Genomic DNA, 26,967 nt, shown 5'->3' with positions numbered 1-26,967 from the left:
TGTATCCCCTGTCCATCCCACTGACTGAGGGCTACAGGTAGCATAGTATCCCCTGTCCATCCCACTGACTGAGGGCTACAGGTAGCATAGTATCCCCTGTCCATCCCACTGACTGAGGGCTACAGGTAACATTGTATCCCCTGTCCATCCCACAGACTGAGGGCTAAAGGGAACATAGTTCCCCCTGTCCATCCCACTGACTGAGGGCTACTGGTAACATAGTATCCCCTGTCCATCCCACTGACTGAGGGCTACAGGTAACATTGTATCCCCTGTCCATCCCACAGACTGAAGGCTACAGGGAACATAGTATCCCCTGTCCATCCCACAGACTGAGGGCTACAGGGAACATAGTTCCCCCTGTCCATCCCACTGACTGAGGGCTACAGGTAACATAGTATCCCCTGTCCATCCCACAGACTGAGGGCTACAGGGAACATAGTTCCCCCTGTCCATCCCACTGACTGAGGGCTACAGGTAACATTGTATCCCCTGTCCATCCCACTGACTGAGGGCTACAGGTAACATTGTATCCCCTGTCCATCCCACTGACTGAGGGCTACAGGTAACATTGTATCCCCTGTCCATCCCACTGACTGAGGGCTACAGGTAACATAGTATCCCCTGTCCATCCCACTGACTGAGGGCTACAGGTAACATTGTATCCCCTGTCCATCCCAGTAACTGAGAGGACTACAGGTAACATAGTATCCCCTGTCCATCCCACTGACTGAGGGCTGCAGGTAACATAGTATCCCCTGTCCATCCCACTGACTGAGGGCTACAGGTAACATAGTATCCCCTGTCCATCCCAGTAACTGAGAGGACTACAGGTGACATAGTATCCCCTGTCCATCCCAGTAACTGAGAGGACTACAGGTAACATAGTATCCCCTGTCCATCCCAGTAACTGAGAGGACTACAGGTAACATAGTATCCCCTGTCCATCCCACTGACTGAGGACTACAGGTAACATAGTATCCCCTGTCCATCCCACTGACTGAGGGCTACAGGTAACATAGTATCCCCTGTCCATCCCACTGACTGAGGACTACAGGTAACATAGTATCCCCTGTCCATCCCACTGACTGAGGGCTACAGGTAGCATAGTATCCCCTGTCCATCCACTGACCGAGGGCAACAGGTAACATAGTATCCCCTGTCCATCCCACTGACTGAAGGGACTACAGGTAACATAGTATCCCCTGTCCATCCCACTGACTGAGGGCTACAGGTAACATAGTATCCCCTGTCCATCCCACTGACTGAAGGGACAACAGGTAACATAGTATCCCCTGTCCATCCCACTGACTGAGGGCTACATGTAGCATAGTATCCCCTGTCCATCCCACTGACTGAGGGCTACAGGTAGCATAGTATCCCCTGTCCATCCCACTGACTGAAGGGACTACAGGTAACATAGTATCCACTGTCCATCCCAGTAAATGAGGGGACTACAGGTAACATAGTATCCCCTGTCCATCCCACTGACTGAAGGGACTACAGTTAACATAGTATCCACTGTCCATCCCAGTAACTGAGGGGACTACAGGTAACATAGTATCCCCTGTCCATCCCACTGACTGAGGGCTACAGGTAGCATACTATCCTCTGTGCATCCCACAGACTGAGGGCTACAGGGAACATAGTTCCCCCTGTCCATCCCACTGACTGAGGGCTACAGGTAACATTGTATCCTCAGTCCATCCCACTGACTGAGGGCTACAGGTAACATAGTATCCCCTGTCCATCCCACTGACTGAGGGGTACAGGTAACATAGTATCCTCTGTGCATCCCACAGACTGAGGGCTACAGGGAACATAGTATCCCCTGTCCATCCCACTGACTGAGGGCTACAGGTAACATTGTATCCCCTGTCCATCCCACTGACTGAGGGCTACAGGTAACATAGTATCCTCTGTGCATCCCACAGACTGAGGGCTACAGGGAACATAGTTCCCCCTGTCCATCCCACTGACTGAGGGCTACAGGTAACATTGTATCCCCTGTCCATTCCACAGACTGAGGGCTACAGGGAACATAGTTCCCCCTGTCCATCCCACTGACTGAGGGCTACAGGTAACATAGTATCCCCTGTCCATCCCACTGACTGAGGGCTACAGGTAACATAGTATCCTCTGTGCATCCCACAGACTGAGGGCTACAGGTAACATTGTATCCCCTGTCCATCCCACTGACTGAGGGCTACAGGGAACATAGTTCCCCCTGTCCATCCCACTGACTGAGGGCTACAGGTAACATTGTATCCCCTGTCCATCCCACTGACTGAGGGCTACAGGTAACATTGTATCCCCTGTCCATCCCACTGACTGAGGGCTACAGGTAACATTGTATCCCCTGTCCATCCCACTGACTGAGGGCTACAGGTAACATTGTATCCCCTGTCCATCCCACTGACTTAGGGCTACAGGTAACATAGTATCCCCTGTCCATCCCACTGACTGAGGGAACCACAGGTAACATAGTATCCCCTGTCCATCCCACTGACTGAGGGCTACAGGTAACATAGTATCCTCTGTGCATCCCACAGACTGAGGGCTACAGGGAACATAGTATCCCCTGTCCATCCCACTGACTGAGGGCTACAGGTAACATTGTATCCCCTGTCCATCCCACTGACTGAGGGCAACAGGTAACATAGTATCCTCTGTGCATCCCACAGACTGAGGGCTGCAGGGAACATAGTTCCCCCTGTCCATCCCACTGACTGAGGGCTGCAGGTAACATTGTATCCCCTGTCCATCCCACAGACTGAGGGCTACAGGGAACATAGTTCCCCCTGTCCATCCCACTGACTGAGGGCTACAGGGAACATAGTTCCCCCTGTCCATCCCACTGACTGAGGGCTACAGGTAACATTGTATCCCCTGTCCATCCCACTGACTGAGGGCTACAGATAACATTGTATCCCCTGTCCATCCCACAGACTGAGGGCTACAGGGAACATAGTATCCCCTGTCCATCCCACAGACTGAGGGCTACAAGGAACATAGTTCCCCCTGTCCATCCCACTGACTGAGGGCTACAGGTAACATTGTATCCCCTGTCCATCCCACTGACTGAGGGCTACAGGTAACATTGTATCCCCTGTCCATCCCACTGACTGAGGGCTACAGGTAACATTGTATCCCCTGTCCATCCCACTGACTGAGGGCTGCAGGTAACATAGTATCCCCTGTCCATCCCACTGACTGAGGGCTACAGGTAACATTGTATCCCCTGTCCATTCCACTGACTGAGGGCTACAGGTAACATAGTATCCCCTGTCCATCCCACTGACTGAGGGCTACAGGTAACATTGTATCCCCTGTCCATCCCAGTAACTGAGAGGACTACAGGTAACATAGTATCCCCTGTCCATCCCACTGACTGAGGGCTGCAGGTAACATAGTATCCCCTGTCCATCCCACTGACTGAGGGCTACAGGTAACATAGTATCCCCTGTCCATCCCAGTAACTGAGAGGACCACAGGTGAAATAGTATCCCCTGTCCATCCCAGTAACTGAGAGGGCTACAGGGAACATAGTTCCCACTGTCCATCCCACTGACTGAGGGCTACAAGTAACATTGTATCCCTTGTCCATCCCACAGACTGAGGGCTACAGGGAACATAGTTGCCCCTGTCCATCCCACTGACTGAGGGCTACAGGTAACATTGTATCCCCTGTCCATCCCACTGACTGAGGGCTACAGGTAACATTGTATCCCCTGTCCATCCCACTGACTGAGGGCTACAGGTAACATTGTATCCCCTGTCCATCCCACTGACTGAGGGCTACAGGTAACATTGTATCCCCTGTCCATCCCACTGACTGAGGGCTACAGGTAACATAGTATCCCCTGTCCATCCCACTGACTGAGGGCTACAGGTAACATTGTATCCCCTGTCCATCCCACTGACTGAGGGCTACAGGTAACATTGTATCCCCTGTCCATCCCAGTAACTGAGAGGACTACAGGTAACATAGTATCCCCTGTCCATCCCACTGACTGAGGGCTGCAGGTAACATAGTATCCCCTGTCCATCCCACTGACTGAGGGCTACAGGTAACATAGTATCCCCTGTCCATCCCAGTAACTGAGAGGACTACAGGTGACATAGTATCCACTGTCCATCCCAGTAACTGAGAGGACTACAGGTAACATAGTATCCCCTGTCCATCCCAGTAACTGAGAGGACTACAGGTAACATAGTATCCCCTGTCCATCCCACTGACTGAGGACTACAGGTAACATAGTATCCCCTGTCCATCCCACTGACTGAGGGCTACAGGTAACATAGTATCCCCTGTCCATCCCACTGACTGAGGACTACAGGTAACATAGTATCCCCTGTCCATCCCACTGACTGAGGGCTACAGGTAGCATAGTATCCCCTGTCCATCCACTGACCGAGGGCAACAGGTAACATAGTATCCCCTGTCCATCCCACTGACTGAAGGGACTACAGGTAACATAGTATCCCCTGTCCATCCCACTGACTGAGGGCTACAGGTAACATAGTATCCCCTGTCCATCCCACTGACTGAAGGGACAACAGGTAACATAGTATCCCCTGTCCATCCCACTGACTGAGGGCTACAGGTAGCATAGTATCCCCTGTCCATCCAACTGACTGAGGGCTACAGGTAGCATAGTATCCCCTGTCCATCCCACTGACTGAAGGGACTACAGGTAACATAGTATCCACTGTCCATCCCAGTAAATGAGGGGACTACAGGTAACATAGTATCCCCTGTCCATCCCACTGACTGAGGGCTACAGGTAGCATAGTATCCTCTGTGCATCCCACAGACTGAGGGCTACAGGGAACGTAGTTCCCCCTGTCCATCCCACTGACTGAGGGCTACAGGTAACATTGTATCCCCTGTCCATCCCACTGACTGAGGGCTACAGGTAACATAGTATCCCCTGTCCATCCCACTGACTGAGGGAACCACAGGTAACATAGTATCCCCTGTCCATCCCACTGACTGAGGGCTACAGGTAACATAGTATCCTCTATGCATCCCACAGACTGAGGGCTACAGGGAACATAGTATCCCCTGTCCATCCCACTGACTGAGGGCTACAGGTAACATAGTATCCTCTATGCATCCCACAGACTGAGGGCTACAGGGAACATAGTATCCCCTGTCCATCCCACTGACTGAGGGCTACAGGGAACATAGTATCCCCTGTCCATCCCACTGACTGAGGGCTACAGGTAACATAGTATCCCCTGTCCATCCCACTGACTGAGGGCTACAGGTAACATTGTATCCCCTGTCCATCCCACAGACTGAGGGCTACAGGGAACATAGTTCCCCCTGTCCATCCCACTGACTGAGGGCTACAGGTAACATTGTATCCCCTGTCCATCCCACTGACTGAGGGCTACAGGTAACATTGTATCCCCTGTCCATCCCACTGACTGAGGGCTACAGGTAACATTGTATCCCCTGTCCATCCCACTGACTGAGGGCTACAGGTAACATTGTATCCCCTGTCCATCCCACTGACTGAGGGCTACAGGTAACATTGTATCCCCTGTCCATCCCACTGACTGAGGGCTACAGGTAACATTTTATCCCCTGTCCATCCTACTGACTGAGGGCTACAGGTAACATTGTATCCCCTGTCCATCCCACTGACTGAGGGCTACAGGTAACATTGTATCCCCTGTCCATCCCACTGACTGAGGGCTGCAGGTAACATTGTATCCCCTGCCATTCCACTGACTGAGGGCTACAGGTAACATTGTATCCCCTGTCCATCCCACTGACTGAGGGCTACAGGTAACATAGTATCCCCCTGTCCATCCCACTGACTGAGGGCTACAGGTAACATTGTATCCCCTGTCCATCCCCCTGACTGAGGGCTACAGGTAACATTGTATCCCCTGTCCATTCCACTGACTGAGGGCTACAGCTAACATAGTATAACCTGTCCATCCCACTGACTGAGGGCTACAGGTAGCATAGTATCCCCTGTCCATCCCACTGACTGAAGGGACTACAGGTAACATAGTGTCCACTGTCCATCCCAGTAAATGAGGGGACTACAGGTAACATAGTATCCCCTGTCCATCCCACTGACTGAAGGGACTACAGTTAACATAGTATCCACTGTCCATCCCAGTAACTGAGGGGACTACAGGTAACATAGTATCCCCTGTCCATCCCACTGACTGAGGGCTACAGGTAGCATAGTATCCTCTGTGCATCCCACAGACTGAGGGCTACAGGGAACATAGTTCCCCCTGTCCATCCCACTGACTGAGGGCTACAGGTAACATTGTATCCCCTGTCCATCCCACTGACTGAGGGCTACAGGTAACATAGTATCCCCTGTCCATCCCACTGACTGAGGGAACCACAGGTAACATAGTATCCCCTGTCCATCCCACTGACTGAGGGCTACAGGTAACATAGTATCCTCTGTGCATCCCACAGACTGAGGGCTACAGGGAACATAGTATCCCCTGTCCATCCCACTGACTGAGGACTACAGGTAACATAGTATCCCCTGTCCATCCCACTGACTGAGGGCTAAAGGTAACATAGTATCCCCTGTCCATCCCACTGACTGAGGGCTACAGGTAGCATAGTATCCCCTGTCCATCCCACTGACTGAAGGGACTACAGGTAACATAGTATCCCCTGTCCATCCCAGTAAATGAGGGGACTACAGGTAACATAGTATCCCCTGTCCATCCCACTGACTGAAGGGACTACAGTTAACATAGTATCCACTGTCCATCCCAGTAACTGAGGGGACTACAGGTAACATAGTATCCCCTGTCCATCCCACTGACTGAGGGCTACAGGTAGCATAGTATCCTCTGTGCATCCCACAGACTGAGGGCTACAGGGAACATAGTTCCCCCTGTCCATCCCACTGACTGAGGGCTACAGGTAACATTGTGTCCCCTGTCCATCCCACTGACTGAGGGCTACAGGTAACATAGTATCCCCTGTCCATCCCACTGACTGAGGGAACCACAGGTAACATAGTATCCCCTGTCCATCCCACTGACTGAGGGCTACAGGTAACATAGTATCCTCTGTGCATCCCACAGACTGAGGGCTACAGGGAACATAGTATCCCCTGTCCATCCCACTGACTGAGGGCTACAGGTAACATTGTATCCCCTGTCCATCCCACTGACTGAGGGCTACAGGTAACATAGTATCCTCTGTGCATCCCACAGACTGAGGGCTACAGGGAACATAGTTCCCCCTGTCCATCCCACTGACTGAGGGCTACAGGTAACATAGTATCCCCTGTCCATCCCACTGACTGAGGGCTACAGGTAACATAGTATCCTCTGTGCATCCCACAGACTGAGGGCTACAGGGAACATAGTTCCCCCTGTCCATCCCACTGACTGAGGGCTACAGGTAACATAGTATCCCCTGTCCATCCCACTGACTGAGGGCTACAGGTAACATAGTATCCTCTGTGCATCCCACAGACTGAGGGCTACAGGGAACGTAGTTCCCCCTGTCCATCCCACTGACTGAGGGCTACAGGTAACATTGTATCCCCTGTCCATCCCACTGACTGAGGGCTACAGGGAACATAGTTCCCCCTGTCCATCCCACTGACTGAGGGCTACAGGTAACATTGTATCCCCTGTCCATCCCACTGACTGAGGGCTACAGGTAACATTGTATCCCCTGTCCATCCCACTGACTGAGAGGACTACAGGTAACATAGTATCCCCTGTCCATCCCACTGACTAAGGGGACTACAGGTAACATAGTATCCCCTGTCCATCCCACTGACTAAGGAGACTACAGGTAACATAGTATCCCCTGTCCATCCCACTGACTGAGAGGACTACAGGTAACATTGTATCCCCTGTCCATCCCACTGACTGAGAGGACTACAGGTAACATAGTATCCCCTGTCCATCCCACTGACTAAGGGGACTACAGGTAACATAGTATCCCCTGTCCATCCCACTGACTAAGGAGACTACAGGTAACATAGTATCCCCTGTCCATCCCACTGACTGAGAGGACTACAGGTAACATAGTATCCCCTGTCCATCCCACTGACTAAGGAGACTACAGGTAACATAGTATCCCCTGTCCATCCCACTGACTAAGGGGACTACAGGTAACATAGTATCCCCTGTCCATCCCACTGACTGAGGGGACTATTGGTAACAACTTATCCAGGGTCCAGCTCTCACTGATGGACGTGACGCCAGTCGGCCTACGGGTTCCTCTACACGCACCTGCGGCTCTGGCTTTGCGTCTGTTCTTGGTGCCATTCGGAACCGACAGCTCCAGGACGGAGTCCGGGGCCGAGTCCCCGCCGGGAGCCGCTCTCTGGGCCGGGGCCGGGGCCGAGTCCCCGCCGGGAGCCGCTCTCTGGGCCGGGGCCGGGTCCGAGTCCCCGCCGGGAGCCGCTCTCCGGGCCGAATCCGCCTCCGCCATCCGCACAAAACAAAACCCACGTGGGCCGCAAAAAGACAAGAGCAATCGCTCAGCAGCAAATCGATGCAGGCGCAACAATCGCACCGGAGCGAATCAATGGCGCAGAGCGAGCGGGGGATAGAGGTCCGGAGAGGGACAGGGCAGATAGTGAGGGAGAGCCAGGAGGACAAGGGGTGTTATTGAGGGGAGGAGAGCTACTCGAGGGCGGTGGGGAGAACATGTATTTGGGGAAGTGGGGAGCAGACATAAACACACTACAGACATTGGCAGCTCGTTGGGGTTCCGAAGGGTCACTGGCCCGAAACGTTAACTCTGCTTCTCTTTCCACAGATGCTGCCAGACCTGCTGAGTGGTTCCAGCATTTCTTGTTTTTATTTCGGATTTCCAGCATCCGCAGTATTTTGCTTTTATATCATTGGCAGCTAGATCGTGTTGTGAATTCTCAGACAAGATGTAGATGGTATAATCTGCTGCGAAAGAATAAAACTTCATAAAATCTCCAAGTTTTTAATATCACTGGGGTTAACATTTAGGCTGGAATCCTGGCTTGCATTTTCCTCCTCAGTGGATTTGCAGCCTGAAGTGGACTCACGCTCTTCTTTGACCCACTGGTGTTATCCAGCTCAGAACCAGTCCAATTTTCCCGAATCCACCAGCATTATCTATTCATAGTGAGCTGCAAACACTGTTCACAGGTTGAATCACGCAGCATAGAAGAAGCTTATTCAGTCCATCGTGCCTGTGTCAGCTCTTTGAAGGAGCTATTCCATTAGTCCCACTCCTCCAGTTCTTTTATCCATGGTCCTGCGATTCTTTTCCTTTCAAGTTTAGATCCAAATTCCCTTTATGAAAGCAGCTATTGAAGCCCTTGGTATTATATATATATATATCAGTTGCCCACCTCAGGAGAGGGAGGAAATTCCAGGCTGGGTTTTGGGAATCAGTTGGGGGTCCCTTAGTCTCCACCGCAGCAGGACCACCACTGAGACGCTGGATGAAAGACGCTGGATGTAGCCACCAGTCCTGCTTGCTGGTGCTAGCGCCATTCTGTCAGTAGATATCTGGGCAACTTTGCCATGACCCTCAGCAACAACAGTGCTGTACCAGAAACCACAAGAGATCTTTGGCTGATTAAGATCTAAGCAACCTTAACATGTTATGGTAAAAATACTAAAGGAAAGGTGTTTTTAAAAAAAACTTTAAAATAATTTTTAAATTAAACAATTTCAAATAATGCTATAAAACAACATACTCACCTCTGGTCCTCATGGCGATCAGGGTTGGGAGGTTGCCAACCCTCCAGGACTGGCCTGGAGTCTCCAGGAATGAAAGATTCATCTCCAAGATACTGCTACAAGTTCTTTCTTTTGGGCCTCCTTATCTCGAGAGACAATGGATACGCGCCTGGAGGTGGTCAGTGGTTTGTGAAGCAGCGCCTGGAGTGGCTATAAAGGCCAATTCTGGAGTAACAGGCTCTTCCACAGGTGCTGCAGAGAAATTTGTTTGTTGGGGCTGTTGCACAGTTGGCTCTCCCCTTGCGCCTCTGTCTTTTTTCCTGCCAACTACTAAGTCTCTTCGACTCGCCACAATTTAGCCCTGTCTTTATGGCTGCCCGCCAGCTCTGGCGAATGCTGGCAACTGACTCCCACGACTTGTGATCAATGTCACACGATTTCATGTCGCGTTTGCAGACGTCTTTATAACGGAGACATGGACGGCCGGTGGGTCTGATACCAGTGGCGAGCTCGCTGTACAATGTGTCTTTGGGGATCCTGCCATCTTCCATGCGGCTCACATGGCCAAGCCATCTCATGCGCCGCTGACTCAGTAGTGTGTATAAGCTGGGGATGTTGGCCGCTTCAAGGACTTCTGTGTTGGAGATATAGTTCTGCCACCTGATGCCAAGTATTCTCCGAAGGCAGCGAAGATGGAATGAATTGAGACGTCGCTCTTGGCTGGCATACGTTGTCCAGGCCTCGCTGCCGTAGAGCAAGGTGCTGAGGACACAGGCCTGATACACTCGGACTTTTGTGTTCCGTGTCAGTGCGCCATTTTCCCACACTCTCTTGGCCAGTCTGAACATAGCAGTGGAAGCCTTACCCATGCGCTTGTTGATTTCTGCATCTAGAGACAGGTTACTGGTGATAGTTGAGCCTAGGTAGGTGAACTCTTGAACCACTTCCAGAGCGTGGTCGCCAATATTGATGGATGGAGCATTTCTGACATCCTGCCCCATGATGTTCGTTTTCTTGAGGCTGATGGTTAGGCCAAATTCATTGCAGGCAGACGCAAACCTGTCGATGAGACTCTGCAGGCATTCTTCAGTGTGAGATGTTAAAGCAGCATCGTCAGCAAAGAGGAGTTCTCTGATGAGGACTTTCCGTACTTTGGACTTCGCTCTTAGACGGGCAAGGTTGAACAACCTGCCCCCTGATCTTGTGTGGAGGAAAATTCCTTCTTCAGAGGATTTGAACGCATGTGAAAGCAGCAGGGAGAAGAAAATCCCAAAAAGTGTGGGTGCGAGAACACAGCCCTGTTTCACACCACTCAGGATAGGAAAGGGCTCTGATGAGGAGCCACCATGTTGAATTGTGCCTTTCATATTGTCATGGAATGAGGTGATGATACTTAGTAGCTTTGGTGGACAACCGAGTGACCCAGGTGAAAAATCATAGGACATTAAAATAATTATGTAGATTTTTTTTTCAGTTCATGTGAACACTTCTGTTAACAAAATTATTGGAAATTGTTTGGGTTGGGGTGGGAAAGGCTGTTGGATCAGATGTGGTGGTTGGAGGCGGAAAGTAATCTTCTTCTTATTCGTTCATGGGATGTGGGCATCGCTGGCTAGGCCAGCATTTATTGCCCATCCCTAATTGCCCTTGAGAAGGTGGTGGTGAGCTGCCTTCTTGAACTGCTGCAGTCCTTGGGGTGTGGGTTAGGAGGGGATTTTGACCCAGTGACAGTGAAGGAACAGCGATATAGTTCCAAGTCAGGATAGTGTGTGGCTTGGAGGGGAACTTGCAGGTGGTGGTGTTCCCGTGCGTCTGCTGCCCTTGTCCTTCTAGATGGTAGAGGTCGTGGGTTTGGAAGGTGCTGTCAAAGGAGCCTTGGTAGATGGTACACACTGCTGCCACTGTGCATCGGTGGTGGAGGGAGTGAATGTTGAAGGTGGTGGATGGAGTGACAATCAAACGAGCTGCTTTTTCCTGGATGGTGTCGAGCTTCTTGAGTGTTATTGGATCTGCACTCATCCAGACAAGTGGAGAGTATTCCATCACACTCCTGACTTGTGCCTTGTGGACAGACACTGGGGAGACAGGAGGTAAGTTACTCGCCACAGAGTTCCCAGCCTCTGACCTGCTCTTGTAGCCACAGTATTTATGTTACTGGTCCAGTTCAGTTTCTGGTCAATGGTAACCCCAGGATGTTGATACTGGGGGTTTCAGCGATGGTAATATCATTGAACATCAAGGGGAGATGGTCAGATTCTCTCTTGTTTGAGATGGTCATTGCCTGGCACTTGTGTGGTGCAATTGTCACTTGCCACTTATCAGTCCAAGCCTGGATGTTGTCCAGGTCTTGCTGCATCTGGACATGGGCTGCTTCAGTATCTGAGGAGTCACGAATGGTGCTGAATATTGCGCAGTCAGCAGCAAACATCCCCACTTCTGACCTTATAATTGAGGGAAGCTCATTGATGAAGCAGATGAAGATGGTTGGGCCGAGGACAATACCCCGAGAAACTCCTGCATTGATGTCCTGGGATTGAGATGATTGACCTCCAACAACCACAACCATCTTCCTTTGTGCTAGGTATGACTCCAACCAGTGGAGTGTTTTCCTCGATTCCCATTGACTCCAGTTTTGCTAGGGCTCCTTGATGCCATACTCGGTCAAATACTGCCTTGATGTCAAGGACAGTAACTCTCACCTCACCTCTGGAGTTCAGCTCTTTTGTCCATGTTTGGACCAAGGCTATAATGAGGTCAGGAGCTGAGTGGCCCTGGCAGAAACCAAAACTGAGCTTCAGTGAGCAGGTTATTGCTGAGTAAGAGCCACTTGATAGAACTGTCGACAACCCCTTCCATCATTTTACTGATGATCGACAGTAGACTGATAGGGCGGTAATTAGCCAGGTTGGATTTGTCCTGCTTTTTTGTGGACAGGACATACCTGGGCAATTTTTCACATTGCTGGGTAGATGCCAGTGTGTAACTGTACTGGAACAGCTTGGCTAGGGGCACGGCTAGTTCTGGAGCACAGGTCCTCAGTACTATTGTGTGAATCTGAGCTTCCAGATTCCTGTCATTTTAATTCTCTGCTGCACTCCCACTATGACCTCCCTGTCCTCAGCCTCCTACAAGGTTCTAATGAAGCTCAACATAAGCTTGAGGAACAGCATCTCCTCTTTTGATTCGGCACTTCACAGCCTTCCACCTTAACATTGAGTTCAACAATTTTAAATCATTACCTCTTTCCCTGTTTTTTGGGCACCAGCTATGATTCTGCTATTCCCATTTACACTTCCTCTTGTCCCATCTTTTCTTTCTTCATTTGCCCCATGACCATCTCCTTTTGCTTTGTACCATCATCCCTTTTGTCATTTAATCTCTCCTGCCTTCCACCTAATCACAGACCTTCCCATTTGCTCTTTCCCCCTTTTCCTTTCTCTGCTCTTGCTTAAAACCTGTTACATTTCTAACATTTCCCAGTTCTGATGAAAGGTCACTGACCTGAAACATTAACTCTCTCCACAGATGCTGCCTGACCTGCTGAGTATTTCCAGCAGTTTCTGTTTTTATTTCTGCTTATTTCTTTTCTTTATTTTACATTTTAAGCATTTCCAAGCACACCATCAAAAAAAAACAGACTGTCCCAATTTGAAATAAGAAAAGTGACACAACTGAATACCACAGTTGTGAATTTCAACATCGTGGTCATACCAGGACCATGTCATACACAAACAAACACACACAAACGCCTCTGAGCCAAAAGATTGTAGATTCAAGTCCCATTCCAGAGACTTGAGCACAAAATCTAGGTTGACCCTCCAGTGCAGTACTGGTGGAGGTGGTGTCTTTCAAATAGAAGTTAAATTGTGTGTCTGTCTGCCCTCCCAGGTGGATGGAGAAGATCACATGGCACTTTTTCCTTGAGCAAGGGAGTTATCCCCAGTATCCTGGTCATTACTTATCCAGTCAACAAGCATCACTAAATTGGATTATCTGGTCATTATCACATTGGCAGCTTGCTGTGTACAGCATTTCCTACATTTTAATTGAGAGTTTGTTTTTGAAATTGAGCGGTCAGGCATTCAAAATTCAGGAATTCCCCAGTAACTCTTTTTTCAGAATAAAGGGAAGAAAAGTTGATAGTTGGAAAATCCCGTGAGAAGAACAGTTTTGAAATCTCAGAGAAGCGATAAGGTTGTTTGAAAATCTCAAAATAAACCTATTGATATTCCTGATAGACAGGAGAAACACAGTGTGTACTCAGAAAGGAAACTTATCGAACGCCTAATGAAAATCCATATACACGACATATACTGCTTTCTCTTTAACTACCCAATTAGTCAACTATTCAAACCCATGCTCACATTTTTTTGTTCTGAAATTATGGATTCTAGGACTTTGCGCATAACTGACTGACTAATAGTTAACTAGGATCACTAAAACAGATGATCTGGGCATCCCCACATTGATAGTTATGGGACCTTTCTGCGTGCAAATTGGTTGCCACATTTCCTACATTGCAGCAGTGACTATGCTTCATTGGCTGTAGAATGCTTTGGGATGTCCTGATGTCGTGAAAGGCGCTATATAAATGCAAGTCTTTCTTTCTTTCTAGAGCAACACCAGGAATGATGGGTTTCAGTTATGTGGAGAGATGAGAGGAGTTGGGACCATTCTCCTTACAGCAGAGAAGGTCAAAAGGTGATTTAATAGAGATGTTCAAAATTATGAGGGGTTTTGATAGCGTAGATAGATAAACTGTTAATAAATAATAATAATTAAATAATAAATAAACTTTCACTTGCAGGAGACGACATGTTTAAGATAATTGCCAAAAAAGCCAGGGGCGGAGCCAAGGAGAATTTTTTTTACTCAGCAAGTAGTTATGATCTGGAATGCGCTGCCTGAAAGGGTGTTGGAAGCAGATTCAATAGTAACTTTCAAAAGGGAATTAGATCTGTATTTAAGAAGGATAAATTTGCAGGGCTAGGCAGAATGAATTGGGAAATGGGACTAATCGGCTGGCTCTTTCAGAGATCCAGAACAGGTATGATGGGCCAAATGGCCTTTTCCTGTGCTGTATGATTCTAATATTACATTGAGGAAAAGCGTTTTCACGCAGCAAGTGGTTAAGGTCTGGAATGCGCTGCCTGTGAGTGTGTTGGAGGCAGGTTCAATTGTAGCATTCAAAATGGTATTAGACTGTTATATGAGAAGGGAGGATGTGCAGGGTTACGGGGAGAAAGCAAGGGAATGGAACTGAGTGAATTGCTCTTTCAGGGAGCTGGTGTGGACACAATGGGCCGCATGGCCTCATTCTACACTAACAAATCTGTGATTCTGTCAAAAGTGACATGAGGAAACTTTTCACATTAAATAATCGAAATTTATTTCTTCCCTCACTTCTTGAATAAAGGTGGCACACTAGCTGCTCTCCAATTCCACAGCCCAATTTGCATATTTAGGGACGATTGAAATATTGTGGGTGCTTTTATCTCCAGTTTGATTTCTTTCAACAGCCTTGAGATCTGCTGTTTTATTTTAGAACCAATATCTTCTTTTCACAGTCTGCATCTAACAATTGTTCCAAATCCTCCTCCAGTACACCTACACTCTCATTTCCACCATTATTTGTAAAAACGTATTAAAAGTATTTATTTATTATCTGAGCTATGCCTTCATCCTCTGCAGTTGGAGTCACTCCTTCATCCCACAGGGGTGCGACCATCTCATTAACTATCTCTTCACTTTTTAACATACTTATTTGATTGGGTGAGATACTGCAGTGTTACTGCACTTGTAATCCCGAGGCCTGAACTAGTAATTTAGAGAATGTGAGTTCATAATCGCGCCATCGACAATTTGAATTCAGTTGAAATAAAACACTGGTGTCAGTAAAAGTGACTAAGATTGCCAACTGTCCTTCAGGGAAGCAGATCTGCCTTAACCGGTCAATTCTACCTGTGATCCCAGTCCCAACTGAGTTGACTCTTGACTGCCAAATAACCCAGCAAACCACTCAGTTGTATCAAACCGCTACCAGCGGTTCAAGAAGAAGTCTCACCACCACCTCTCAGGCAGGGGTTGGCAATGTGTCCGTACACAGACACCAGTGTCCGTGGTAAAAACTTTGAGGTCCGTGACTGGCAATTTCAGGAATGAGAAATTTTCCATTGACTTCTTTCCAGACAAGTCCTACTTAAAAAAAAATTCACAGCCCTCAGTTTCAGTTTCACAGCTGACGGGCTGGGAACGGGAACAGCGGCTTCTGAACTTCGGATTTTTCCAGCACGTTCTGATTTTTTTTTAAGTTTGCCGGGAAATCCCAAAATTGTTTGAATTGGAAGCTGCTGTTCCTGCGTTAAACACCTGTCAGCTGTGAAATTGAGTGCTTTGATTTTTTTTTAACTGACCAATCACAAAGCTGCTCTGGGGAGAGTTCCCACTCCCTGCAACTGTCGGAGAGGGAGGGAGGGAGAGGGGATTGGGAAGAGAGAAAGGGAAGAGAGAGAGGGGGGAGGAGGAGGGAGGGGGGAGAGGGATGGACACAGAGGGAGGACTGAGGGGGGAGAGAGATGGACACAGACAGTGGAGAGAGAGAGGGGTGAAAGATGGACACAGAGAAGGGATAGGGATTGACACAGAGTGGGAGAGAGAGAGAGAGATAGAGCGAGAGGGGAGAGAAAGAGATCTAGGTCACTCCTGACAGATGGACATCAATCCAGATTCTCTGCATCGCTGCATCAAATGTGTGGGCAGATATTGACTACTTTTGCATGCAAAAACAATGCCAGGTACCTCACTAAATAGGGAGAAATGTGTTTTAAATTGGACTGTATTTTGATGGCACTAGGTTGGCTGTACACATTATGTACAGATTAAATGCTCCCATGTCCATGGCTGAGACAATAACTTTGGCAAATGTCCGTGCTGCAACATATTGATGCATCTCCCTGTTTCCAGGGCAATTAGGGATGGACAATTAATGCCAGCCTTGCCAACAATGCCCACATCCCGAGAATAAATTTAAAAAATTAAACCTGCCAACATTTTTTCACATTCCCCTTTGGCGCTTATCACTGATGCTTTCCACAGTTCTCATCATTTTCTTTAGTATTGTGAGCCCTTGCTTTGCACACTACAAGCTTGGGCTCCACGGTCTGTGATGCAGAAATAAGGCAAAATACCATGACATCGAAAAGGATGATTGTACCTTTTCCTACTTAGTGCATAAAAGGCAATCCCAGAGTTTTACATCCTCTGGGTACAGTGATACAACACAGCGGGAAAACAGTCGGTTAAACATACTGCGTGTTTGGTTCATCAGTAAGTGTGTCCAACTCAGGATCCTTCTCTCTTTACCTCCATCTCAGTTGCTTCTGTAGGCATCACGTGGCTCTGTCTGTATATCACCTCAGTGCTGCAGCACTGCCAAACTCAGCGCAAAAAAAATCATCACAAAATCATTAAAAATTCATAAATTGTAAAAAAAAAAGCTATGTGATTTTATGGTTGCCAAGTAACAGATTCCATGCCCCTTTTCCCCGACAACACATCCTTCTTCATTTTTAGCTGTTTTTCCCAGGACAGTTTTGACTTACAGCTGGGTTTTTTTATGTACTGTTCATTTATTTTCCAAATTATTTCCACAGTTTTGCAACAGAGCTCTGGGTGACTAGTTTTTTACTCATTCACAGCATGTGGGCATCACTGGCAAGGCCAGCATTTATTGTCTTTGAGAAAGTGGTGGCAAGCCACCTTCTTGAATACAACTGAATGGCTTGCTAGGTCACTTTAAAGGGCAGTTAAGAGTCAACCACTTTGCTGTGGGTTTGGAGTCACATGTAGGCCAGACTGGAGCTGGGAGCGGGAACTGCGGCTTCTGTTTTACCTCCCCTCAGCAGATCTCCTCCCCTAAAGGGCATTAGTGAACCAGATGGTTTTTTGTGACAATCTAGTTGTTCCATGGTCACCATTACTGATACGAGCTTTTTATTCCAGATGTTTTTTAACTTAATCAATTGAACTGAAATTCTCCAGCTGCTGTGGTGGGATTTGAACTCATGTCTCTTGATACCTAGTTCAGGTTTCTGGATTACTAGACCAGTAGCATAACCACTACATTACCATAACCCTAGTAATGAGAAGTAGAAGAGTGAAGCAAAAAAAGAGAGACAGACAGAAAAGTACAAGGTGAGAGGAGATTGCACAGTAAATTGTGTAGAAGGGAATGGCAAAGTACAAAGGGACATACGCATTGAGTTCAATGTGGAGAAGTGCAAAGTCATCCACGTTGGATCAGAGAAAGGCAAATCAGAATATTTTCTTAATGGCGAGAGACTAGCAACTGTGGAGGAGCAAAAGGAGTTATGTGACCAGGAACACAAACTACAAAAAGCTATTGCACGAGTACAAAAAGTAATCACAAAGGCTAATGAAATGTTGGCCTTTATCTCAAATGGGTTGGGATACAGAAGTGAGGAAGTGATGCCTCAGTTATACAGAGCCATAGTCAGAGCCCATTTGGAGCACTGCATTCTGTTTTGGCCACTGCATCACAGGAAAGATATATTGGCCCTTGAGGCGGTACAGCACAGATTTACCAGAATTATGTCGAGGATTAAAGGGTTAAATTATGAGGACAGTTTGCATAAATTTGGTCTTGCATTTCCTCAGGAGTTACCTAACCAAGGTCTTCAAAATGATAATATGATTTGGCAAGGCAAATCTTCTGCTGGGGGACACAATCTTAAAATTAGAGTCAGGACATTTAGTAGTGAAATCACAAAGCACTTCTTCATATAAAGAATAGTGGAAATTTTCACCCTCAGAAAGCTATAGTTGCTGGGTCAATTGAAATTTTTAATACTGAAATCAATAGGTTATCAAGAAATATGGAGTAACTGCAGGTCCATTGATTTGAGGTTCAGTTCAACCGTTATCTAATAGAATGCCAGGGCAGGCTGGAGGACTGAGTGGCTCAGTCCTGTTCCTATAAAGCAAGCTGACAAGTCTCCTGTCCACGGGTCTTCCAAAATCTCAACATTTTTTTTTATTCGCTCGTGGGATGTGGGTTTCACTGCCAAGGGCAGCATTTATTGCCCATCCCTAATTGGTGAGCTGCCTTCTTGAACCGCTGCAGTCCGTGCGGTGTGCTGTTAGGGTGGGAGTTCCAGCATTATGACCCAGCGACAATGAAGGAACAGTGATATATTTCACAGTCAGGATGGTGTGTCACTTGGGGAGGAACTTGCAGGTGGTGATGTTCCCAAACCCCAAGATAGGGAGAGGACAAAATCAGCAAGTATTCCTGCTTCTGATTGCTATCCATCCAATGACACCTGCTGAAAGGTGTACATCAGAGCTGAGGATAGGATCATGGTCCTGCTTCCACAGGTGAATATCCTGCCTCCCGGAATTGCACATAAAGAACAGCAACTCAAACGAGGGATCAGGAGACTACGAGGTCAGCTCCTTCAGGAGAGAACAGGGACAAGAATTTGTTGAAAGACACACAAATACATATGAGGGAGAAGATAAACTAAGTACAGAAGTAGGAATAGACCAAGGAAAAGCCACATCAGCCTCCACTTCCCAATCTTTCTGCAGCCCATCTACAGTCTCCCCTAACGTGGATCTACCCATGATCTTGGTTGACATGCCAGTGCAGCACTGTGGGAAATTAATAGGCAGGAAAAATCTGGCTGGTCCATCGAGCCTTGCCCACACCATGATGACTAGAGCATCATGAGTAAACACTTCATCCGCCCCACTCCCTCAGTACCCCATCCCCACCACCATGCAATCTCTGGGAAGAGGTAAAAGAAAGAAAAAATCCCAGCATCAATAATGGGAATAATACTCTGGAGAATTCCCCTCTGACCCCCTCAGGCGATTGTAATTGGTCCAGGAGATCAAGTGTTAAATATAAGCCACTTACTATCTGTATGGTGCAATCTCTGCCTCAGTCAAGAATCTGTCCATCTTGCTCTTGGAGACAATGCAGAGAGTCGATACCCACCGCATTAGCCAGCCATGTATTCCAGAGACTATGTTGGACAAGGCATTAAAACAAGAGCCCGTCTAAAAGGTTCGAGTGGATGCTAAAGATCCAATGGCAATATTTGATCAGGAATCTGCCAGTGTCCATATTGTCCCTCTATCAACATCACCAAAAGCAGATTAACTGGTCACTTAGCTCGTTATTTGTGGGAGCTTGCTGTTCATTTGCTTACAAAACACAGAAACTACACTACATAAATGTCCAGTCTTTCTCAGGGCTAATTTTCCTTTTAGGGCAGGAACAAACTGGCTCTTGAAAATCATCCATTTAAGAGACATCTTGACAAATACATGAATAGGATGGGAATAGAGGGATACGGTCCCCAGAAGTGCAGAAGGTTTTAGTTTAGACAGGCATCAAGATCGGCGCAGGCTTGGAGGGTCGAATGGCCTGTTCCTGTGCTGTACTGTTCTTTGTTCTTTGTTATATGTCCTGCCTGTTATTCCCTTCCATTGATTACCACTGCGCCAATATTGAAAATTGGCCCCTCTCACAGTCGACGTCTAATTGCCTGGCTACCTCTAAACAACAACAACTTGCATTATTAAAGCACCTTTAACACGGCAAAACATCCCAAGGTGCTTCGCACAGGAGACTAATGAGAAAAAATAAGTAGAGTCAAAGAAGGAGACATTGGAACAGGTGACCAAAAGCTTGGCCCAAGAGGTATGTTTTAAGGAGTGTATTAAAGGAGGAGAGAGAGGTGGAGAGGTTTAGGGAGGGAATTCCATAGCTGAGGGCCTAGACAGCTGAAGGCTGAACCAGTTTTGTCTCTCAGCAGAGGGAGCGACAAAGGCCAGCAAGAACCAAAGGGCAAGTTAGGAAAAATATGCACTTTAAATGTTATTGTCATAAGTTATGACCTAGTAATGATTAAATAGTTGGGAGCAGTGGGTGAGGGAAGGTGCTGGGCCAAATGGTGTAGGAGTTAGCTGATTTAAAGAAGAAACATATATTTATATCGGGCCTTTGACGCCCCATGTTGCTTTACAGACGACAAGTTAGTTTTAAAATATACTCACTGTTATGTAAGCAAACATGGCAGCCAATTTAAACACAGCAAGGTCCCACGAATAGTAAATGAATGTATGACCAGAAAATCTATTTGTGTTGCTGTTGGTTAGAGGAAGAACATTGGCCAGGACAGCTTCCCTGCTCTTCTTCGAATGGTACCACAGGATCTTTTACATCCACCTGCTTTGGAGTTGGTGATTCACCCTGACCAGACCTGTACTGTACCCGGCAGGAAGATCTCTGATAGTCTCGCGCTACTCAGGGATACGATCGCCTATGTACGGGACAGGAGGGTGGACACCTGCCTCATCAGCCTGGACCAGGAGAAGGCCTTTGACAGGATTTCGCACAACCTACATGATGGACGTGCTTTCCAAAGTGGGGTTTTGGGAGGGAATCTGCAATTGGATCAAACTGCTCGACACAAACATCAGTAGTGCAGTCTCAATCAATGGGTGGAAATCAGAAAGTTTCCTGATCCAATCTGGAGTCAGACAGGGCTGTCCTCTCTCCCCGGTCTTGTTTGTTTGCTGTATTGAATCCTTTGCTGAGTCTATTAGGAAAGATGCGGGCATAAGAGGGGTGACAATCCCAGACAGTGGAGGCACTCAGGTTAAAACCTCCCTGTACATGGATGACGTCGCCGTCTTCTGCTCGGATCCGCTGTCTGTGCGCAGACTGATGAGCATCTGTGACCAGTTCGAACTGGCCTTGGGAGCCAAAGTTAACCACGGCAAGAGCGAGGCCATGTTCTGTGGGAACTGGGCTGACCGATCCTTTGTCCCCTTCACCGTCAGGTCAGACTACCTGAAGGTGCTGGGGATATGGTTCGGAAGGGCCGGGGCGTGAACCAAAACCTAGAAGGAGCGAGTAGCCAGGGTACAACATAAGTTGAGCATGTGGGGGCAGCGATTTCTCTCCATTGTGGGTAAGAACCTGGTCATCAGGTGCGAGGCACTCACATTGTTGCTGTACATAGCGCAGGTCTGGCCCATACCCCACTCCTGCGCTGTTGCGGTCACCCGAGCCATTTTCCTCTTCATTTGGGTCCGGAGGGACACGATGTTCAAACCTCTGGATAAGGGCGGGAAAAATGTACCCAACGTGGCCCTCATCCTGATGTCTACCTTCGTGTGCGGCTGCATCAAACTGTGTGTAGACCTCCAGTACGCAAACTCCAAGTGTCACTACATGCTGAGGTTCTATCTGTCCCCGGTGTCGCGAAGGATGGGTCTGGTCACATTGCCGCGGAACGCTCCATCCAGTTGGACTGCCGTACCACCTATCCTTCGTGGAGCAGTTTCTGCGGAAAAACACCTTTGACCACCAATCCATCAGGCAGTGGTCTGCACGGAATGTCCTCAAGGCCCTACGGGAAAAGGAGACGGTGGATCCCGTCGGATGGTTCCCCGATCAGACCGCCAAAGTCATTTGGCAGAATGCCTCATCACCAGAACTTTCAAACAAGCACCAAGACGTAGCTTGGCTGGTGGTGAGAAGAGCTCTCCCCGTCAGATCCTTCCTGCACGCTCGAAGTCTCACCCCCTCCGCACAATGCCCCCACGGTGGCTGTGGTTGGGAAGAGCCGGTTGCCCACCTCCTCCTGGAATGTGTCTTTGCAAAGCAGGTGTGGAAAGAGATGCAGTGGTTTTTGTTGAGGTTCATCCCAAGCAGCTCTGTAACACAGGAGTCTGTGCTCTACGGGCTGTTCCCAGGGACGCACACCGAGACAAACATCAACTGCTGCTGGAGGACTATCAATTCGGTGAAAGACACCCTTTGGTCTGCCCAAAACCTGCTGGTCTTCCAGCGCAAAGAGTTGTCCACGACCGAATGTTGCAGACTGGCACATTCCAAGGTCCAGGACTACGTGCTGAGGGACGCAGTAAAGCTTGGGGCAGCCGCAGCAAAGGCTCAATGGGGAAAGACCACAGTGTAAGGTCCCCCCACCAAGGTGAACGGAGGGGCTGGATCCATGGGAAACCCCTCAAACTGTATCGGGAAAATTTCATTTGCTGTAAAATGTAAAAATGTATATGGCATGACAAATGAAATGGAAGGGTTGTGAGGCAACTCATGATTGTATTGAAGGAAACTGATCTCCCTTGCACTGTTTGTAATTTTTGACTTGGTGCTGTTTGAAACTGTTTGGTAATTTATTTTTTTACAAAGTTTTATGAATAAAGTATATTTTGGAAATTAAAAAAAACAAACATCCACCTGAGCAGGCAGGACCCAAAACCACTCCCCCCCGCCCCCCCTCCCCCCCCCCCCCACATCCCCCAACCAAACAATTTTGATGCCTCAGTCAAAATGCAGCACCTCCGTCAGTACTTCACTGACGTGACAGCCTAGATTACATGCACAATTACGACAGTCTGTAGGACTGAATAAAAAAGCTTCTGACTCAGTGGAAAGACTGCCAGCAGCTGAGCGAAGTTGGCACTGTTAAATGTAGAAGCACTCTTAATATTAATTAAATAACGTAAGTTATAATTGAATATTGATGAGATGGTTGGGAGGTGAGAAGTTACTGAGCCCACATTAACATACACAGATAATATACACTCTTTTTAATGTCTTAATTCCTTGAACTGAGAAGTTCCCCCAATCCAGTAACTCTAGTCAAGTCACCCTCACTCACTGATTGATCAGAGGTATTCAAGAGATGGCCAGAAACAGATGAAATTGCAGGATGTTATAATGAATCAGGATTCAACTATTTAATGTATGGAAAGAGCTTTCAATGAAGAGGTTCCTCATCAACTTGAAAGGATTTTAAAAATGAAAGTCAAAACATCTATGGAAGCATGAAACGAGTATTTTTAGAACACAGTTCCTTGTTTTAAGCATAAAGATTAGATTGGTTTGGATAATGAAAGCCTGTGTTAGCCATTTGATCTCATCCATGCAGTATATCAACACTTTCCAATATGTTATCCCAATGCAACCAACTAAGCAGGCTTAATCTTTCAAGATCTTTGATCTTTGACCACACAACTCAGCCAAAGCATCAGGCTACCTGCATTCTGAACACCAAAAACATCAGCCTATAAACAGAGCTATCCTAACAGGTTCTAGACCTTTTGTGTATGTGACCAGGGAGCATCATGCCTGTTTCAGGACCCCTTTTTGGGCTGCCCTGTACTAAGCCGGAGATCTTTAAAGGGAGCGCTGGAGGCTGCCACCAAAACGATAAGTTTTGAAAGACAAATCTTAGCCGAATGTGAAGCTGGAGGAGCAGAGAGCGGGGAGCAGGCGTGCTACCCCACATCCCTCCCAGGACTGAACTGAGTAAGAAGTATGCCAGCATCGCACACGTTCCAGGAATTAAAAAAATATAAATGTCAGAGGACAATGGGTTTTGTGCTGTGATAACTCCCATATTTGAATAGCTGTATGCTGCCCATCAGAGCTGCACTGGAGCGTTAACTCAGCTCATACACTCAATCTCATAAACTGAATTTCACAGAAATATCAGAAAAAAATTGACTGAGCCACATAGAGAGATATTAGGACAGGTGATCAAAAGCTTGGTCAAACAGGAGCGATTTAAAGGAGGAGACAGGGGGAGGCAGCAGAGAAGTTTGGGGAGAATTTCAGAGATCATGGCCTAGCAGTTGAAAGCATGGCTGCCAATTTGTGAAGTGATGAAAATCGGGGATGCACAAAAGATCAGAGTTGGAGGAGCGCAGAGATCTCAGAGGAGGAGTTTACAAAGATACAAGAAGGTGCAAGGCCATGAAGGGATTTGAACACATAGAACATAGAACAGTACAGCACAGTACAGGCCCTTCGGCCCACGATGTTGTGCCGATCATTAACCTATTCTAAGATCAAACTAACTACCTACCCTTCATTCTACTACCATCCATGTACCTATCCAAGAGTCGCTTAAATGTCCCTAATGTATCTGCTTCTACTACCACCGCTGGCAGCGCATTCCACGCACCCACCACTCTTTGTGTAAAGAACCTACCTCTGACATCTCCCCGAAACCTTCCTCCAATCACCTTAAAATTATGCCCCCTGGTGATAGCCCTTTCCACGCTGGGAAAAAGTCTCTGACTATCCACTCTATCTATGCCTCTCATCATCTTGTACCCCTCTATCAAGTCACCTCTCATCCTTCTTCGCTCCAATGAAAAAAGCCCTAGCTCCCTCAATCTTTCTTCGTAGGACATGCCCTCCAGTCCAGGCAGCATCCTGGTAAATCTCCTCTGCACCCTCTCTAAAGCTTCCACATCCTTCCTATAATGAGGCGACCAGAACTGAACGCAATATTCCAAGTGTGGTCGAACCAGGGCCTTATAGAGCTGCAGCATAACCTCGCGGCTCTTAAACTCAATCCCCCCTGTTAATGAAAGCCAACACACCATATGCCTTCTTAACAACCCTCTCAACTTGGGTGGCAACTTTGAGCGATCTATGAACATGGACCCCAAGATCCCTCTGTTCCCTTCCGCATTCAAATTCAACCTTCCAAAATGAATTACTTCACACTTTTCCAGGTTGAACTCCATCTGTCACTTCTCAGCCCAGCTCTGCATCCTGTCAATGTCCCGTTGCAACCTACAACAGCCTTCCACACTATCCACAACTCCAGCAACCTTCGTGTCATCGGCAAACTTGCTAACCCAGCCTTCCACTTCCTCATCCAAGTCATTTATAAAAATCACAAAGAGCAGAGGTCCCAGAACAGATCCTTGTGGAACACCACTGGTCACCGAGCTCCATGCTGAATACTTTCCATCTACTACCACCCTCTGTCTTCTATGGGCCATCCAATTTTGTATCCAGACAGCCAGCTTTCCCTGAATCCCATGCCTCCTTACTTTCTGAATGAGCCTACCATGGGGAACCTTATCAAACATGGATGGTTATTTAAAATCAAGGAGTTACCAGACCAGGAACCAATGTAAGTCAGTGAGCATGGGGTGATGCATGAACAGGACTTGGTGAGAGTTAGGATGCAGGTATTAGAGTTTTAAATGAATTTAAGTTTGTGGAGGTTGGAAGGTGAGGGAGGCTGGCCAGGAGAGCATTGCAGCATTCCTCATATAAGTAACAGTGCCAAAAACAGACGGATCATGCATTCAGTTTGCTATTTGTGAGAGCCTGAGTATTATTTTAGCAAAAAGGTGAAAAGAGGTGCTAAATGGGTACTTTTTTTCTACTCTTTCACGGGATGTGAGCATCACTGGCAAGGCTAGCATTTGTTGCTCATTCCAAATTGCCCTTGAGAAGGTGGTAGTGAGCCGCCTTCTTGAACCACTGCACAGGAATAGGCATCAACATTTTGCACCATGGACATTTGACTAAATTATTGACTCAGCCGTGGACATGGGAGCAATTAATCTGTATATAAAGTGTATAGTCAATCCCATGCCATCAAAACACAGTCCAATTTAAAACAATACATTTCTCCCTATAAATAAAGTAGCTAAGCATACAGACATTAATGGAGAGCAGCATAACTGTATTAGCTAGCTAGCAAGCAAAATAGTATGCAATGCCAATGCAAATTATTTTTGTTGACAGAATAGAGCTAGCTACATCATGTCATGGGGTGGTAGATGATCCTTATTGGATGACCTCTGTGGATTCACACTGGGTCAGGAGTGCAAATTCATCCAATAAACCATAAACTCAAGGAGAGGATTGTTATTGTGGTTATTGAGATGAGGCAGTAGAAAAATCAGCAATAGGAAGATGGACCATTTCTCACACTGCTGTTGTCACAGGACAATTTAACCCATGATGGTCTCTGCGCAACTTCTCCACTTGCTTGCAATATGTATCTGAAGACAGGACAGCCAACAAAAGGGCAGTGATGTCCAAATCAGGAGAATTTTATGGGGTGAAACAGATAGTACTTCAGAAGAGTCATGTAAAACAGAAAAGCAGAGTGGGACAGGAAGGGACAGAGACATTAATGGTAGGTAGTCAAGACTGGTTTATTCATCTTGACAGGCTACTAAACTAGGTCCTGGATACTAAAATACAGAAACAACAGAATCTCTCATAGACAAAATGTCATTTGCTCACCAAAACTAGTTGACAGAATTGGATAAACACAATTACAAATAAAGAGTACTCTTCAGTTCCTCCAATAAAGCGACTCTCTTAAATTCAGTTATATCTATATCTCAGTCTATCACTGTCGATTCTGATTCAGCCCTGTCAAGATAATTATTAACAAA

General features: G+C 47.4%; 1 protein-coding gene across 3 annotated transcripts in view; it reads right to left on the bottom strand.

The window, feature by feature from the left end:
* The window catches only part of LOC137346803 (uncharacterized), a 127,329-nt gene extending 118,801 nt beyond the window's left edge, over nucleotides 1-8,528 (bottom strand). Inside the window, exon 1 of one of the 3 annotated variants that reach the window (XM_068010676.1) lies at nucleotides 8,251-8,528. In XM_068010676.1, coding sequence (XP_067866777.1) covers nucleotides 8,251-8,452 — 202 coding nt within the window. In that variant the 5' untranslated portion in view covers nucleotides 8,453-8,528. The remainder of the gene's footprint in view (nucleotides 1-8,250) is intronic. The other 2 variants (XM_068010677.1, XM_068010678.1) reach the window with 2 other exon arrangements.
* Between the last annotated feature and the right edge of the window lie 18,439 nt (nucleotides 8,529-26,967).

Source organism: Heterodontus francisci, chromosome 30 (assembly GCF_036365525.1).
Source record: "Heterodontus francisci isolate sHetFra1 chromosome 30, sHetFra1.hap1, whole genome shotgun sequence".
NCBI classification, from domain to species: domain Eukaryota; kingdom Metazoa; phylum Chordata; class Chondrichthyes; order Heterodontiformes; family Heterodontidae; genus Heterodontus; species Heterodontus francisci.
This window is presented reverse-complemented; position numbering and strand designations above follow the sequence as displayed.